General features: G+C 40.1%; 1 protein-coding gene across 1 annotated transcript in view; it reads right to left on the bottom strand.

Annotated features, from left to right (window-relative positions):
• Positions 1 to 10,341: 10,341 nt before the first annotated feature.
• The window catches only part of LOC109043016 (growth hormone secretagogue receptor type 1), a 376,139-nt gene continuing 371,181 nt past the window's right edge, over positions 10,342 to 15,299 (bottom strand). Inside the window, exons 4-5 of the mRNA XM_019060032.2 lie at positions 13,287 to 13,760; positions 10,342 to 10,862 (exon numbers count right to left, since the gene is read on the bottom strand). Coding sequence (XP_018915577.2) covers positions 10,568 to 10,862; positions 13,287 to 13,760 — 769 coding nt within the window. The 3' untranslated portion in view covers positions 10,342 to 10,567. The remainder of the gene's footprint in view (positions 10,863 to 13,286; positions 13,761 to 15,299) is intronic.

The following is a 15,299-nucleotide window of genomic DNA, read 5'->3' as shown; positions in this document are numbered from 1 at the left end:
AACAAGCTTAGATAGTTGCATCGAGTCCCCGTCACCGCCGACCAACGCGATTGTCGATCGAATCAACGACAGGTATTATGCGTAGGAAGTCAAAACGCCTTCAAATTTTTGAACGCAATGCGGACATCCGTCGAGGATGTATAGTTGTATCAAGGCGCCGTAGCAAGCGCGTCCCATTGTTTACCGTTACAGACGAGTATAAGTTGAGAGAGGCCAGTCATTATGCCTTCAATTTGACTCATACATATTTGTGGGCAAAATGAGAGACGACGTTTCTCCATTTGCGACGTTGCAGACTTCCTTAGAAATTTTACTTTTCCTTCGAGAAACTGGTCAACATAAAACTTAAATTCTCCATGATTTTTCGTATTCGATAGCAGAGGATTTGGTTCAAAATTTAAAGTCGTAAATTTGGATTGTTTCTCATGGAAGAGAAGAATTAGGAACGGAAATTTTGAAACGCCGCAATGGAGATACGTGGTTTCGCACTTCGGTCGCACCGATACGGACATCCAACAAGCTTAGATAGTTGCATCGAGTCCCCGTCACCGCCGACCAACGCGATTGTCGATCGAATCAACGACAGGTATTATGCGTAGGAAGTCAAAACGCCTTCAAATTTTTGAACGCAATGCGGACATCCGTCGAGGATGTATAGTTGTATCAAGGCGCCGTAGCAAGCGCGTCCCATTGTTTACCGTTACAGACGAGTATAAGTTGAGAGAGGCCAGTCATTATGCCTTCAATTTGACTCATACATATTTGTGGGCAAAATGAGAGACGACGTTTCTCCATTTGCGACGTTGCAGACTTCCTTAGAAATTTTACTTTTCCTTCGAGAAACTGGTCAACATAAAACTTAAATTCTCCATGATTTTTCGTATTCGATAGCAGAGGATTTGGTTCAAAATTTAAAGTCGTAAATTTGGATTGTTTCTCATGGAAGAGAAGAATTAGGAACGGAAATTTTGAAACGCCGCAATGGAGATACGTGGTTTCGCACTTCGGTCGCACCGATACGGACATCCAACAAGCTTAGATAGTTGCATCGAGTCCCCGTCACCGCCGACCAACGCGATTGTCGATCGAATCAACGACAGGTATTATGCGTAGGAAGTCAAAACGCCTTCAAATTTTTGAACGCAATGCGGACATCCGTCGAGGATGTATAGTTGTATCAAGGCGCCGTAGCAAGCGCGTCCCATTGTTTACCGTTACAGACGAGTATAAGTTGAGAGAGGCCAGTCATTATGCCTTCAATTTGACTCATACATATTTGTGGGCAAAATGAGAGACGACGTTTCTCCATTTGCGACGTTGCAGACTTCCTTAGAAATTTTACTTTTCCTTCGAGAAACTGGTCAACATAAAACTTAAATTCTCCATGATTTTTCGTATTCGATAGCAGAGGATTTGGTTCAAAATTTAAAGTCGTAAATTTGGATTGTTTCTCATGGAAGAGAAGAATTAGGAACGGAAATTTTGAAACGCCGCAATGGAGATACGTCGTTTCGCAATTCAGTCGGACCGATACGGACATCCAATAAGCTTAAATAGTTGCGTCGAGTCCCCGTCACCGCCGACCAACGTGATTGTCGATCGAATCAACGACAGGTATTATGCGTAGGAAGTCAAAACGCCTTCAAATTTTTGAACGCAATGCGGACATCCGTCGAGGATGTATAGTTGTATCAAGGCGCCGTAGCAAGCGCGTCCCATTGTTTACCGTTACAGACGAGTATAAGTTGAGAGAGGCCAGTCATTATGCCTTCAATTTGACTCATACATATTTGTGGGCAAAATGAGAGACGACGTTTCTCCATTTGCGACGTTGCAGACTTCCTTAGAAATTTTACTTTTCCTTCGAGAAACTGGTCAACATAAAACTTAAATTCTCCATGATTTTTCGTATTCGATAGCAGAGGATTTGGTTCAAAATTTAAAGTCGTAAATTTGGATTGTTTCTCATGGAAGAGAAGAATTAGGAACGGAAATTTTGAAACGCCGCAATGGAGATACGTGGTTTCGCACTTCGGTCGCACCGATACGGACATCCAACAAGCTTAGATAGTTGCATCGAGTCCCCGTCACCGCCGACCAACGCGATTGTCGATCGAATCAACGACAGGTATTATGCGTAGGAAGTCAAAACGCCTTCAAATTTTTGAACGCAATGCGGACATCCGTCGAGGATGTATAGTTGTATCAAGGCGCCGTAGCAAGCGCGTCCCATTGTTTACCGTTACAGACGAGTATAAGTTGAGAGAGGCCAGTCATTATGCCTTCAATTTGACTCATACATATTTGTGGGCAAAATGAGAGACGACGTTTCTCCATTTGCGACGTTGCAGACTTCCTTAGAAATTTTACTTTTCCTTCGAGAAACTGGTCAACATAAAACTTAAATTCTCCATGATTTTTCGTATTCGATAGCAGAGGATTTGGTTCAAAATTTAAAGTCGTAAATTTGGATTGTTTCTCATGGAAGAGAAGAATTAGGAACGGAAATTTTGAAACGCCGCAATGGAGATACGTGGTTTCGCACTTCGGTCGCACCGATACGGACATCCAACAAGCTTAGATAGTTGCATCGAGTCCCCGTCACCGCCGACCAACGCGATTGTCGATCGAATCAACGACAGGTATTATGCGTAGGAAGTCAAAACGCCTTCAAATTTTTGAACGCAATGCGGACATCCGTCGAGGATGTATAGTTGTATCAAGGCGCCGTAGCAAGCGCGTCCCATTGTTTACCGTTACAGACGAGTATAAGTTGAGAGAGGCCAGTCATTATGCCTTCAATTTGACTCATACATATTTGTGGGCAAAATGAGAGACGACGTTTCTCCATTTGCGACGTTGCAGACTTCCTTAGAAATTTTACTTTTCCTTCGAGAAACTGGTCAACATAAAACTTAAATTCTCCATGATTTTTCGTATTCGATAGCAGAAGATTTGGTTCAAAATTTAAAGTCGTAAATTTGGATTGTTTCTCATGGAAGAGAAGAATTAGGAACGGAAATTTTGAAACGCCGCAATGGAGATACGTGGTTTCGCACTTCGGTCGCACCGATACGGACATCCAACAAGCTTAGATAGTTGCATCGAGTCCCCGTCACCGCCGACCAACGCGATTGTCGATCGAATCAACGACAGGTATTATGCGTAGGAAGTCAAAACGCCTTCAAATTTTTGAACGCAATGCGGATATCCGTCGAGGTTGTATAGTTGTATCAAGGCGCCGTAGCAAGCGCGTCCCATTGTTTACAGTTACAGACGAATATAAGTTGAGAGAGGCCAGTCATTATGCCTTCAATTTTACTCATACATATTTGTGGGCAAAATGAGAGACGACGTTTCTCCATTTGCGACGTTGCAGACTTCCTTAGAAATTTTACTTTTCCTTCGAGAAACTGGTCAACATAAAACTTAAATTCTCCATGATTTTTCGTATTCGATAGCAGAGGATTTGGTTCAAAATTTAAAGTCGTAAATTTGGATTGTTTCTCATGGAAGAGAAGAATTAGGAACGGAAATTTTGAAACGCCGCAATGGAGATACGTGGTTTCGCACTTCGGTCGCACCGATACGGACATCCAACAAGCTTAGATAGTTGCATCGAGTCCCCGTCACCGCCGACCAACGCGATTGTCGATCGAATCAACGACAGGTATTATGCGTAGGAAGTCAAAACGCCTTCAAATTTTTGAACGCAATGCGGACATCCGTCGAGGTTGTATAGTTGTATCAAGGCCCGTAGTCTTCTTCTTTTTTAATATATAATTTGAGAAATAGAATGAAATTGTGAATTAACCTCTGTACTAATTGCGAGGGGCGTTGGTCCATTTGAAAGGTGTTGTACTCAATGCTTCGGGAAAATTATAAATTATTTTCTGGGGTTTGTCCTCGATTTTTAAATCCCTAAAAACTCATAAATTGGATGATGGGAAGTAGGGGTTTTTCCTTTTTTGTTTTTCGGAAAAGTTTTGTTGCTACGCATCTTACTTTACTATTTGCTGTCTTTTTATCAGCTGTTTTCATTCAACAATCATCATTAAATGAGGTTACCACCAACACTCAACTGCCATCGACCTACATTTTTCTTTTCCCGCGTTTTTTTTACGCTTTGTCATATCATCTTCCCGCGTTTTTTCTTTTCCAATTTTACCCCCCAAATCGTGATTGGCTCCATCTTTTTCCTATTTCCAATTTTCCCTCATCAAGTCAATAACCTCCAATTTTTCTTTCTCATAACATTCATGTGGAACAGTAAGATGAAGAAACTCGAAAAAAAAAAACTTTTGAAACAGAAAATACGGAAAACGTATAGAGGAAGGAACAAGAACAGGAAGAAGAAGAAGAAAAAGCGGAAGAATTGGATGAAGATAAAGAGGGAGCAGAAAAGGGAGCAGAAAATGAAGAAGAAAAAGAAGAAAAAAAGAAGAAAAGAAAAAAGGAGAACGAAAAAGAGAAGAGTTGAAGGAAAAATTGGAAAAAAAGCGGGGCAGAAATCGAAAAAGAAGAAGCAACAATTAAAAGGAACTAAGTTTAATAACAAAGGTAAAAGCTTAAAAAGAAGTTTGTATGAAGGTTTAAAAAAAAATTTTAATTTAAAGGTTACAAAATAAACCTATAATTTTTGAAAAAAATTGTTATATTTATTATTTCAAAGAAAAATTAGGACCAATTCAAAGACAAACCAGAAAAGTAAATGAAAAAAAAAAAAAAAAAAAAAAAAAAAAAGGACATGTGAAAGGGAAAGGTGTACATGAAAAATAAGGGGCTGCGAAGCAGCCTCATAAGCCCCTAGTCTTGATTTATTTTGCGAGGAAAGCTCCATACTCTTAGAGATGCCTAGGTCCTTCAGTTTCGTATGATACTGTGCAACACCTCTGTTGCGAAATAGTTGCTTGAAGCGCCGCGGCGGGCACGCGCATTGGCGCCTACAAACCTAACAGGGATACTTCACGCATTGCGCAATGCGTGAAGTATCCCTGTTAGGTTTGTAGGCGCCAATGCGCGTGTCGCGCTGGCAGCACGCCGCGCGCCGCTCCGCTCTATGTTAGGCTGTAATATTTAAACTCGAGGGGTCAACGTTGTTCAACTCATGATTTCGAAATGTTTGCACACTCTGCATGGATTATTCTAATTTAAATTTATGAAAAAGAATTGTGTATTGAGGGAAAATTGAATGTGTGTCCTTGGTTTTTTTCTCTCGTATTCATTTTTGTACAGTTTCTTTCTTTCTTTTGGTAAAGGCAAGGGAGAAATCAGTACAAGTGATGATGAAGCATTTTTTTATTCATGTATGTATTTTTTCTTTTTTTTTTAGTTCAAATATTTTTGCAAGCTGAAGGAGAGTTTTCATTGATATGATCCTTCTTAATACTTTCTTCTAAGGTACAAAATGAAAGAAACAGAAAAAAAGGAACTTAAGACCAATTAACGAAATTAAATATTACAATGATAAGTAGATCTGTACAAAACTTGACTTTATAGACTTTCAAACTTTTTAACAACAAACGATGATTTCAATTTATTGGTCATTATTTACAACTTTATTGTAGGCTAATATCAAACCTACCGCGTAAGTTACGTGAGTCAAATGTTGGGAAATTTTGTAACTACTCCAGAAAAATTAGACCGCCGTCTTGTATAGAGAGAGAGAGAATTTGGTGTATACACTGAATTTTGTGAGCTATGACTCCCTAAAGACTTTAGTGCTAAATTTTTCAAGCAATACTCGCACAGACGAAACATATTTTTTTACAAAATTTTGGAGTCGGATGCATTTTCAGTATAATTCTCGTCATTTTATTTCATACTTTTAGGAACTTATCTCATTTGGCATATAAAGTAGGCATATTTAATTTCGATATTTACAGTCGAAAAATGCATATCTCAGATTGGAACGTTGCTAATGTCTGCTCATGTATTATTCCTCTTAAAAAAAGCAACTGACAGTTTTACTTGAAATTTTCCGTGAATTTTTTATTCTTTTTTTTAAAAAACTTCGAGGCGATATTTCGGTCATTTTTTTCAAAAGGATTGAGATATGTTCTAAAATTTTTAAACGTTTAATTGGGGGCATAGATTTTTCAACTTAAGCTATCGGTAAAAAAAAATAAATAAGTGGATACCTAGTACGGATACAAAAAGGGGTAACTTTGGTTGCAATAGGGTAAACTAAAGAGGGCGAGGCGAATGGATGAGAGGTAAAGGGCTTTTGAAATCAAGTTAACGATCACTGATTCTCTATTGATTGTCCATCTATAAAATCAAATGAGACATTCCTCTTTTGCAAAGTTCTGGAATAGTTCAGAGACACCACTGATTGCTCCTGGCAGAGTTTGCAGTTATAAGAAAACTAAGACAGTACATAGTGAGGCAGATGGGTAAAATTAGTTAGTGAAATCGAGAGATCTAACGACATTTGTAGAGAGCATAATTTTCAAATCTTGACGGTAAATCCTCATAGAAAATAAAGTACTTAAGCTAATTTTACAGCACACCCAATAACAATGGCAGTGGAGAGGATTACTTCGGCAGTGATGGGAACACGCCAAGACTGCATTAACTAAAATATATGTGTATTGGCTCAATGGTACTGGTAACTTCAATGGTAACTTATCTATGTGATTTTTTCAGAAAAGGGTAGTTTATCCTGTAAAAAACATATTACCTTCATCAATTGTTTCTGAAAAAATTTGACAATTTATCTTAATGAAAATGTGATACCTAAGAAAAATAACCTTCTGCAGTTATCATACAAATACATTTTCTATTTCCACAAGTTTCTTTCAAATTCTCATGTGAAAATGCATCGCAACTCATTTGACCCTTATACTTACATTTTTGACAGTTTCAAAATTTCCACAGCGAGAGCAATCAATATGATTAATACAACTTGAAATTCGTCTAAACGTTGATCATTTATGCATAACGTCTTTAACGGGTATAATTAATGATTTAACTTGCACTTTAATACTTGTCATGGACAAAAAGTAGGTGTGCACTAATTGGACGTATTTATGCTAAAATACGTTTGTACTTTTACTTTATTCTAAAACGCAATCCCTATGCACATAACTCTCTTTAGAATAAATACGTCCAAATGTGGTAGAGAAACCTAATATCACAATAATAATTTGATAGTCATTAATCAAGTTTCTAAATTCATTCAATTAGGTGTGAATAGATATTAAAGTTACATGATGTCATGGAATGAGCAGTGAAAGATAGAGAAGTATACCTAATAATAAGAATACTGCATGGCTTAATTTTAAAAAGTCAGGCCCGTTGATTTCAAGCGAGTAAGATTATCTCCCGAATTAAATTCATTTGCCTCTCTCAACGAAATGTAGCACCCCCTTTCATCTGTCTGGTGTTGAAAGAATAGTATATCTTCAATACTGTCACACTACGATCTCTCCTTACATACAAAGGAGAGCTAAACATTCGGCGACTCTGGAAGTAAGTCCGACAACATGTTTACACAATGCCTGCCATGCGCAACAATTCGCGTTTGACGGCTGGGCATGTTGCCTAAGCAATAAAATGAAGGCGCGCTGATTTCACGCTGAGCTCATTGGGCCATGATACTCATCTAACTCCCCAAGAAAATGTGACAAATGTATATTGCACGAATAACAGATGCGTTTTATTTCTAATAGATTTGTCCGTCAATCCCAATAATCAACCTGCAGGCTCGTGCCTAACGCAGCAGGTTAATGTGGATGAAGAAGAAAGGGTTCATAGTGTCGTTTTCATAATCGTTCCTTGAACATTAAGATCTCCTTAAGTCATAAGAATTACATAGGTTAAGGAAGCCTAAACATTTAGAGAACGACTTTGAATAGTTACTCCTTAAGGAAAGGTGTTCCTGTTGTTACAGGAACAACTATGGGTCGTATTCAAAGTCGTCCTTTAGATGCTCAGGCTTTCTTAACCAATGCAATTCTTATGGCTTAAGGAGGTCTTAATATTTACGGAACAATTATAAATTTGAAATTGCGCGTTGGGCATGAGCCTGCAGGTTGATTATTGGGATTGATAGACAAATCCATGGACAAAGAAAACAGAAGGAAAATGGAACGATCCCATGGGATGAAACGGGTGGTTGTTTTAAACTACGAGGGAAATGATGGACTAACTATAGGGATCCTCGTGGGTTGCCGTTAGTTAGTCTGATACATATCTCCTTTGTTCATTGCAGGGTTGGTTCAAAGAACTTTTTACTTTTTTTTAGACTTTTTGTCTTTACCGTAGACCCTGAATGAGAACTTAAATTCAAGGAAAGTAAAGTTTTATTATGTTCATAACCAATTAACCCTTTTTCACCGTCGGAGCTCACTAGACCACTTTATATTCATGATAAATTCAAAGAACATTGCTGTTAAAGTTTGAGTACCCCTTGGATTTAGCATTTTTTGTATGGTCTACGTTAAAGGCAAAATCTATTAATTTTGTCTTTACCGTAGATTATACAAAAAGTGCGCTAAATCTAAGGGATACTCAATTTTTGACGGCAATGTTCCTTAAATTTATCATGAATAAGAACCGGTCTAGTGAGTTCTGTCTGTAAAAATGTTCATGAACATTTAAAACTACATTTCCCTTGAACTTAGGTAAGTCCTCGTTCAGGGTCCACTCTAAGGACAAAAGGTCGAAAAAAAGTAAAAAGTTATTTGGAGTAACCGTGAGGTTAACCGCTCCCACTAATACTGCCGCGCTCAGGAAGAACGCCGCATGAACATTCGAGAGCTGCCAAATTTTCCTGGGTAAAACATAGATTTTCGACGAAATTTATGTATATTTATCCTTAAAATTTTCAGATACTTTCAGATTAAATTGCGAACAAAATAGTCTGAAAAATTAAAGGAAAAATATATATGTCGCAAGCAATTGGCAATCGCCGGCAATTTCCAAGCCAGTGGTGAATAAATATAGAAAATCATAAAATTCAAAAATTAAAGGAAAAGATCAGAGTGCTGATTATGTTGCCGATCATGTGAATAGACACTTTCCCATCCTTAAAAACACGGCAGGAATATGCACACTTAGGAGAGCGTGTATGTAGTGAACTCCGTGACATTGGTTGGGTTGAGATCGGACAGGCAACTAAGCTAACATCGCGACAAAGCGTGGAGTATCACACAAAATGAAGGCGCTTTAAGCCGAGCTCATACTTTTGAAGACCATGACCCTTAAAGATTGAATTATGCCGATGCGCACTATTGCGATATTGCGATTGATTGATACAACGGGTGGACCGCTTGCAAATTGCTGGCAATTGCTAATTGCCTGAGACAAATCGACGGTGAAAGTCGGCAATCACATAACTCGTTTGCGGTGTCTGAAAATCTCCGCCTCTACGTCATTTTTTTAAAGGAGAACAAGACCTCCAACTTCAGATGCGTGCAAACAACACTTCTTACGTGTACATTATCAAGTTCAACTCTGGCGAGGAAGAAAACGGAATCCCAAGGAATGGGGGCGGAAATTTTCGGAACTCAGGCTTCTCCTTGTGCCTATGCTCAATCCGCCTGCCCCCCCCCCCCCCCCCAAGAACGTTTGCAAATCATCTCATGTAGATGTTCGAAAGGCTGGAGTAACTGCTGCTCTTGTAAGAGAGCTGGTCTACCATGCAGTGACATTTGTCTACATTGTTCGAATCCGGCTTGGGATGCAGCAATCAAACAGAAACACTGATCGAAGAGGAAGCAGAGGATGAATTTAAACTCCCTCTTTCTATATTTTGTATTAATTCATTACCTTTTAGTTACTTTGAAAAAAGAAGATTTGTTGTTTGACAAATTGTATTTGAATAAGGAAGCATAAAATAATAACATTATCTTCAAGCGCGACCGTTGACATGTATTAACTATACAACATGCATGACCTAAAGGGGAGGGGGGGGGGGGGTTCATGATAAAAGGAAATTAGCACATATTTAAATGGATAATATGACTTACCCTCGCGGTAAATCTACCAAAAAAGTGAAGCCGTTTCATCTTGGACCGCAACAATTCATGGCGCGGCCAAGCCGAGCCTCACCGCATAGTAGCCGCCGTTGGTTCGGACCGCATGGCGCTCCGGGGGCGGACCCCCTAGTGAATTCATAATCATTTTTAGTATGGAAATTTTATACTCTTTCATTCCTGTGAGAACACTTTTTTGCCTCAGACTCGCCGTTTTTAAGATAATTACAGATTTTGTTGAAAAAACGCGATTTCTCGCAAGATTTGACTTTCCTAGCCGCAGGAAACTACCGCCATATCTCACGAACCAGAAGTCGCAATTTGTATGACGATTTGCCGATGTTGCATATTTTATTAAAAAACGTTAGGAAGTCTGCGACGTCGCAAACCGAGTTATGTGATTGCCAACTTTTACCGTCGAAATACAATTTCCCCAATAAATTCGTATTTTATCAGAGGAAATTTGGCAAGGCCTGAAGATTCATACGGTATTTTTCTTTAGCTTGGGAGAATAGGATCCTGGATTATCTTTTTGTGATCTCTGTCCATGGCTGTGTGTATGGACTTGGCGAATGAGTCGGGTGGGCTCAAACGTAGCTCTCCTGGAGCTTGTTGAGGGGGATCCTGGTGGCGGTGAACTTGGTGATCTTGGTGGTGAGGCTGTCCTCGAGGACGAGGGAGGCGGAGCAGGTGTCGTCGAAGGAGATCATCTTGACGACGCTCTTCTTGAGGAGGTAGCCGTGCTCCGAGGAGGAGGACTTGGACTTCTGGCTCGAGCTCGTGTTGGTCAGCGTCGTCGTCGTGAACGTGCTCTTCCGCGCCAGCACCCGACTTCCCCGCCGCCGCTTCTTGAAACGGTGCATCTTGCAGCAGCAGATGTTCCTACCGACAAAACACCAAAACATTCTCACCGATATTTTGTCAATTTTTATATGCCCCCAGCCAGTCCCTCGAATCAGGTATCTCAAGTAGCAAAATGAAAATATTTTATGAAACAAAATTAATGAAAAAAAAGGAAAAGTAGCTAGCATTATGGAAAGTAGACAGAAAATTTAAAGTGAGTGTCACTATTTACCAAAGAAAATAGGTCTATTTCCTGTCTACAAAATGGATCTATTTTCCGTCTAGAAAATTGACAGGGCTATTTCCTTACGAAAAATATCCAAAAACCTGATGGAAAATAAAAAAAATTGGATATTTTCTTTATCTATTTCTTAGAAATTTAAAATTCAGAAAACAGATAGAAAAAACACAGAATGTAGACAACAAAATTGTCTGTTTTCCTTGTATTTAGTGTCCGGAACATAGACAGAAAATAGAAGTTTTTTTAATAATTTTCTTACTTCTATTTTATACATCTATTTTCTTTCTATTTCATTCTTGTGTCTAGCAAATAGACAGTTTCTAAATTAGTGCTAGACAGAAAATAGAACCCCATGCTACTTGGGTAACGTGAACCGATCGACATTGCTTCGACTGACTAATTATTGAAACTGGTGTCGATTCGATCAACACGAATCGGTGGAAAAATAAAAACGTGGACCGATCGACGTTATTCGATCGGCAATCGTAAATCGACCGGCAAACCCGTGAATCGATCGGAAAACTCGTGACTCGATCGACGAATCCAGGAATAGAGAATTTGCAGGTGTCTTAAATTTTGAGAATTTCATCCTTAAAATGATACTGCTAGGGAAACTGAGTAGTAGGATATCCTTGGTTTCTAAATTGGACAATTATTGGAGAAAATATGACGAAATAACCTAATCTGCTGAAATACATGTGTCTAAACGGAAAATGCCGCCAGATGACGGCAGAAGGCGGCACATTTTCTCACTTTTAAATCTGCTCCAATTTCCCATGTCAGAAAAAAGGTATGAACAATACTGCAAACTCAGCTCATTAGGCACTCTCAGATGAGACAATAAAATTTTTGTGTGCAAATTCTCCATTGATCAAAAAACCCGCTAACCGATCGGGAAACCTGTGAGTCGTTCGACAACTCCGTGAATCGATCGACAACACCGCGAATCAATCATAAACCCGTGAATCGATCGAATTTTGTCGATCGAACCCATATCCTCCATATCAAGTACCTAGAGAAATCGACAGCAGATACGCTACGAGTTTCTGAATCGTTGCAATAACGATACATATTTTCCCTTCAATCAATCGTAAAACAGGGCAAAGAATCAGAAGCGCCCAACTGATTTCAAACAAAATCAAAGCAAATTTCGACCCGATATTTTGGTTATTATTTTCATCAACAAAAAAAATTAAACATCATCCAAATTTCTGAAGCCCTGCAATTAAGATCAGAAGCGGCCGGGGAACATTATGTTTTCGCCGGAAAACATACAGGATTGCAAAATCTCTACAATCCTGTGATCCTAGGCTTGCAAGCTGGCGGTGTGCACTGTTCGGAAATTGTGTACACCGGGGTAGGTTCAACAACAAGAAAATGTGTCTTTTCAACAACTTGAGCGCGCACCGCGGTATACGCGTAATGCATGAAGTATTCTGCAGACTTGTAAGGCGCTATACAATGCGCCGCGCGCACCGTGCTGTACGCGCAATGCATGAAGTATCCTGCGGTCTTGTAAGGCGCTACAATGCGTTTCGCGCCGTGAGCGCCCGCCCCGCGCCGACCGCATTGTGTTTGATGTGATTACACAGGTTGTTCCTAAACGAAGTCAGAAATTAAGGTTCCTAATTGTAAATGAAATTCACTTGGTAAATGAGCCCTTTCGAAGCGTAGGATATGGATTCGATCGAAATGAATCGATCGGAAAGTTAAAACGTGAATTGATCGAAAAACTCGTGAATCGATCGAATCGACGCCGTTTATTTTAATAATTTGTCAGTTGAATTGGTGTCGATCGGTTCAAGGCTGTCGGTAAGGCGGTAAAGATTATTTTGAAAGTTTATTATTTAATTTTCATGAGCTTTTCGCAAAAATATTAAGAAATCCTCTAATTCGCGAAAAGCTCACGAAAATGATGACTTTTTTATACATAACAGTTACATAAAAATGTTCACTTTTAACACTTTCATATGCATGCGTTACATAAAAAAATAAAAAAATTGTCTATAAACAAAAAAATTACCTTATGTAGCTTTTATCATTTTTTATTTTACGGTCAGGTCTGAACTTTGATTTTTTTTAATATAAGCGTTACACGCTTTTTATATAAAACTACCATTCAGATAACAGATATGTTTTTTTTATATTTTTTTTAGAAAAGCAAAAATTTGTTCTGCTACTAGGGACGGGAGTAAAGTAGAAAATGGTTAGGTGAAGCTTACCTGAAGCCCTCGCGGAACTTGGTGGACATGAGATTATACAAGATGGGGTTGACGGCGGAGTTGAGATGAAACATGATGCGGCAGAAGAAGAGGACGTTGTAGTACTTCTCGGCGCCGAGGCCCATGACGACCTCGGGCGGGGTGAGGATGATGAGGAGGGTGAAGGCCCGGAAGGGGAGGAGGCAGACGAAGAAGGAGAGGACGACGGTGGCGAGCATGGCGACGACCTGGCGGCGGTAGCGGACGGCGGCCGTGTTGGCCGCGGGGGCGACGATCCCCGGGTTGGACATGAGGTGCCGCGCGATGATGGAGTAGAGCACGATGAGGATGAAGAGCGGCAGGAAGAAGAACGCCGAGATGGAGGTGATGAAGAACGCCGCCCGCCAGAAGGTGTCCGCCTGCGTCAGGCACACCGCCACGAACGTCGAGTCGTACCACATCTCCGTGTGGTACTCCGCGATCGTCAGGATCGGGCTGCAAACACACACGTAAAAACAGTCAGAAAGAGCACACGGAAAAAAATTCAAGGAATTTTTCAAAATTTACAGTCCTTCAAAATGAGCTGAAAGGGTGATTTGCCCGTAGACAAAATCTACTGCCCTTCTCAGTGAGCTCTCGTGTGATTAAAGTGCCCTCGCTGTATCACGCGTAACCCTTCAATTTTGAGTTTAGTCCAAGGATCTCTTAGGAACTTAAATTAATGACCCAGGTGGTGTGCTTGATGCAAACTTTCAAAGAATTGAAGACATTTTTTAAAAATTTATAGTCCTTCAAAATGAGCTGTTTGTGTGATGTCGCGGAACAAAGTTCCCTACTTTTGTGCCTCGTATCCCTTGAATTTTGAGTTTAGTTCAAAGATCTTTTAGGAACTTAAATTAATGACCCAGGTGATGTGCTTGATGCCCACTTTTAAAGAATTAAAGGCATTTTTCAAAATTTACAGTCCTTCAGTAAAGGCGCGCGAGATAATGGGTGTGAAGATTGACATCGTGCACGATATCAGGTCCAAGCAGTTGGTCTGGTATGGACATGTGCGAAGAATGGAGACGATCGGTTGCCCAAGCAGGTTTTCAATTGGGTCCCTCCCGGAAGGCGACGGCGTGGACGTCTTGTGAATGGTTGGCGCCAGGAAGTGGAGGAGGAGATCAGAAGGTGCCAATTGCCTGATGGTCTCTGGGAGGATGGGGCCAATGGCGATTGGGCGTCGCAGAGCGCGAGGCTACGCTATAAAAGCGGCTTAATGTATGTACAGTCCTTCAAAATGAGCTTTCCGTGTGATTTGGCTAAGAATCAACCTTGGCCCCTAGCCCCCCCCCCCCCAAATTTTAGCGTACCCCAAAATCGGTTGACGAGCATAAGGAGTCCATAGAAATGGTCTTCCCTGCAAATTCTGAATGAAATTGAACAGATAGATCCTGATGTATGGCTGTACACAGATTTGGGGGACGTCTGACGGACGGACATACATTTTTTCAAGTATGGTTATTTTGACTCCATGGACCTTAAAACGTCTAGAAATTATGAAATTTCCACTTTTTTTCTTTTTTGTTTCTTGGAGGATGACAATACCTTCGCTACCCTATGGGAGCGAGAAATTAAAAACCAGGTCTCGAGGCATCTCGAGGATTCTTTACCCCGTGACGTAGATACCTATAGTTAAGAGCCGAACATAAGTAATATCTGGGAAAAAAAGTTATATGCATTTTAGGCATCACCGATGAAGGTTCTAATAAGTAAAGAATTTGGTTTCTTTAGCTTTTATTTGCGCGTTTGCTAAATGGTTTTTTTTTTCAAGCGGGAGGTTTCAAATATAAAATATAAAAAAACATTTATTACTCACTAAAACGTCAAAGTCGGAAGCTTCCGATGTGTTGAAAGAATGTGCGTTCTCGCACTTTCACTGTTGAAGTGACTTCACCTAAATTTTATACCTTTGCACGTGCTGGCGCCGGGTGCGCAGCGAAAACTGAAACGCCTTCACTTGTTTGCGTATGCAATATGGATGTCCGGAGA

The sequence above is a fragment of the Bemisia tabaci genome, chromosome 8, assembly GCF_918797505.1.
Source record: "Bemisia tabaci chromosome 8, PGI_BMITA_v3".
Taxonomy (NCBI): domain Eukaryota; kingdom Metazoa; phylum Arthropoda; class Insecta; order Hemiptera; family Aleyrodidae; genus Bemisia; species Bemisia tabaci.
The sequence above is the reverse complement of the archived record's forward strand: the minus strand, read 5'-3'. Positions and strand labels throughout refer to the sequence as shown.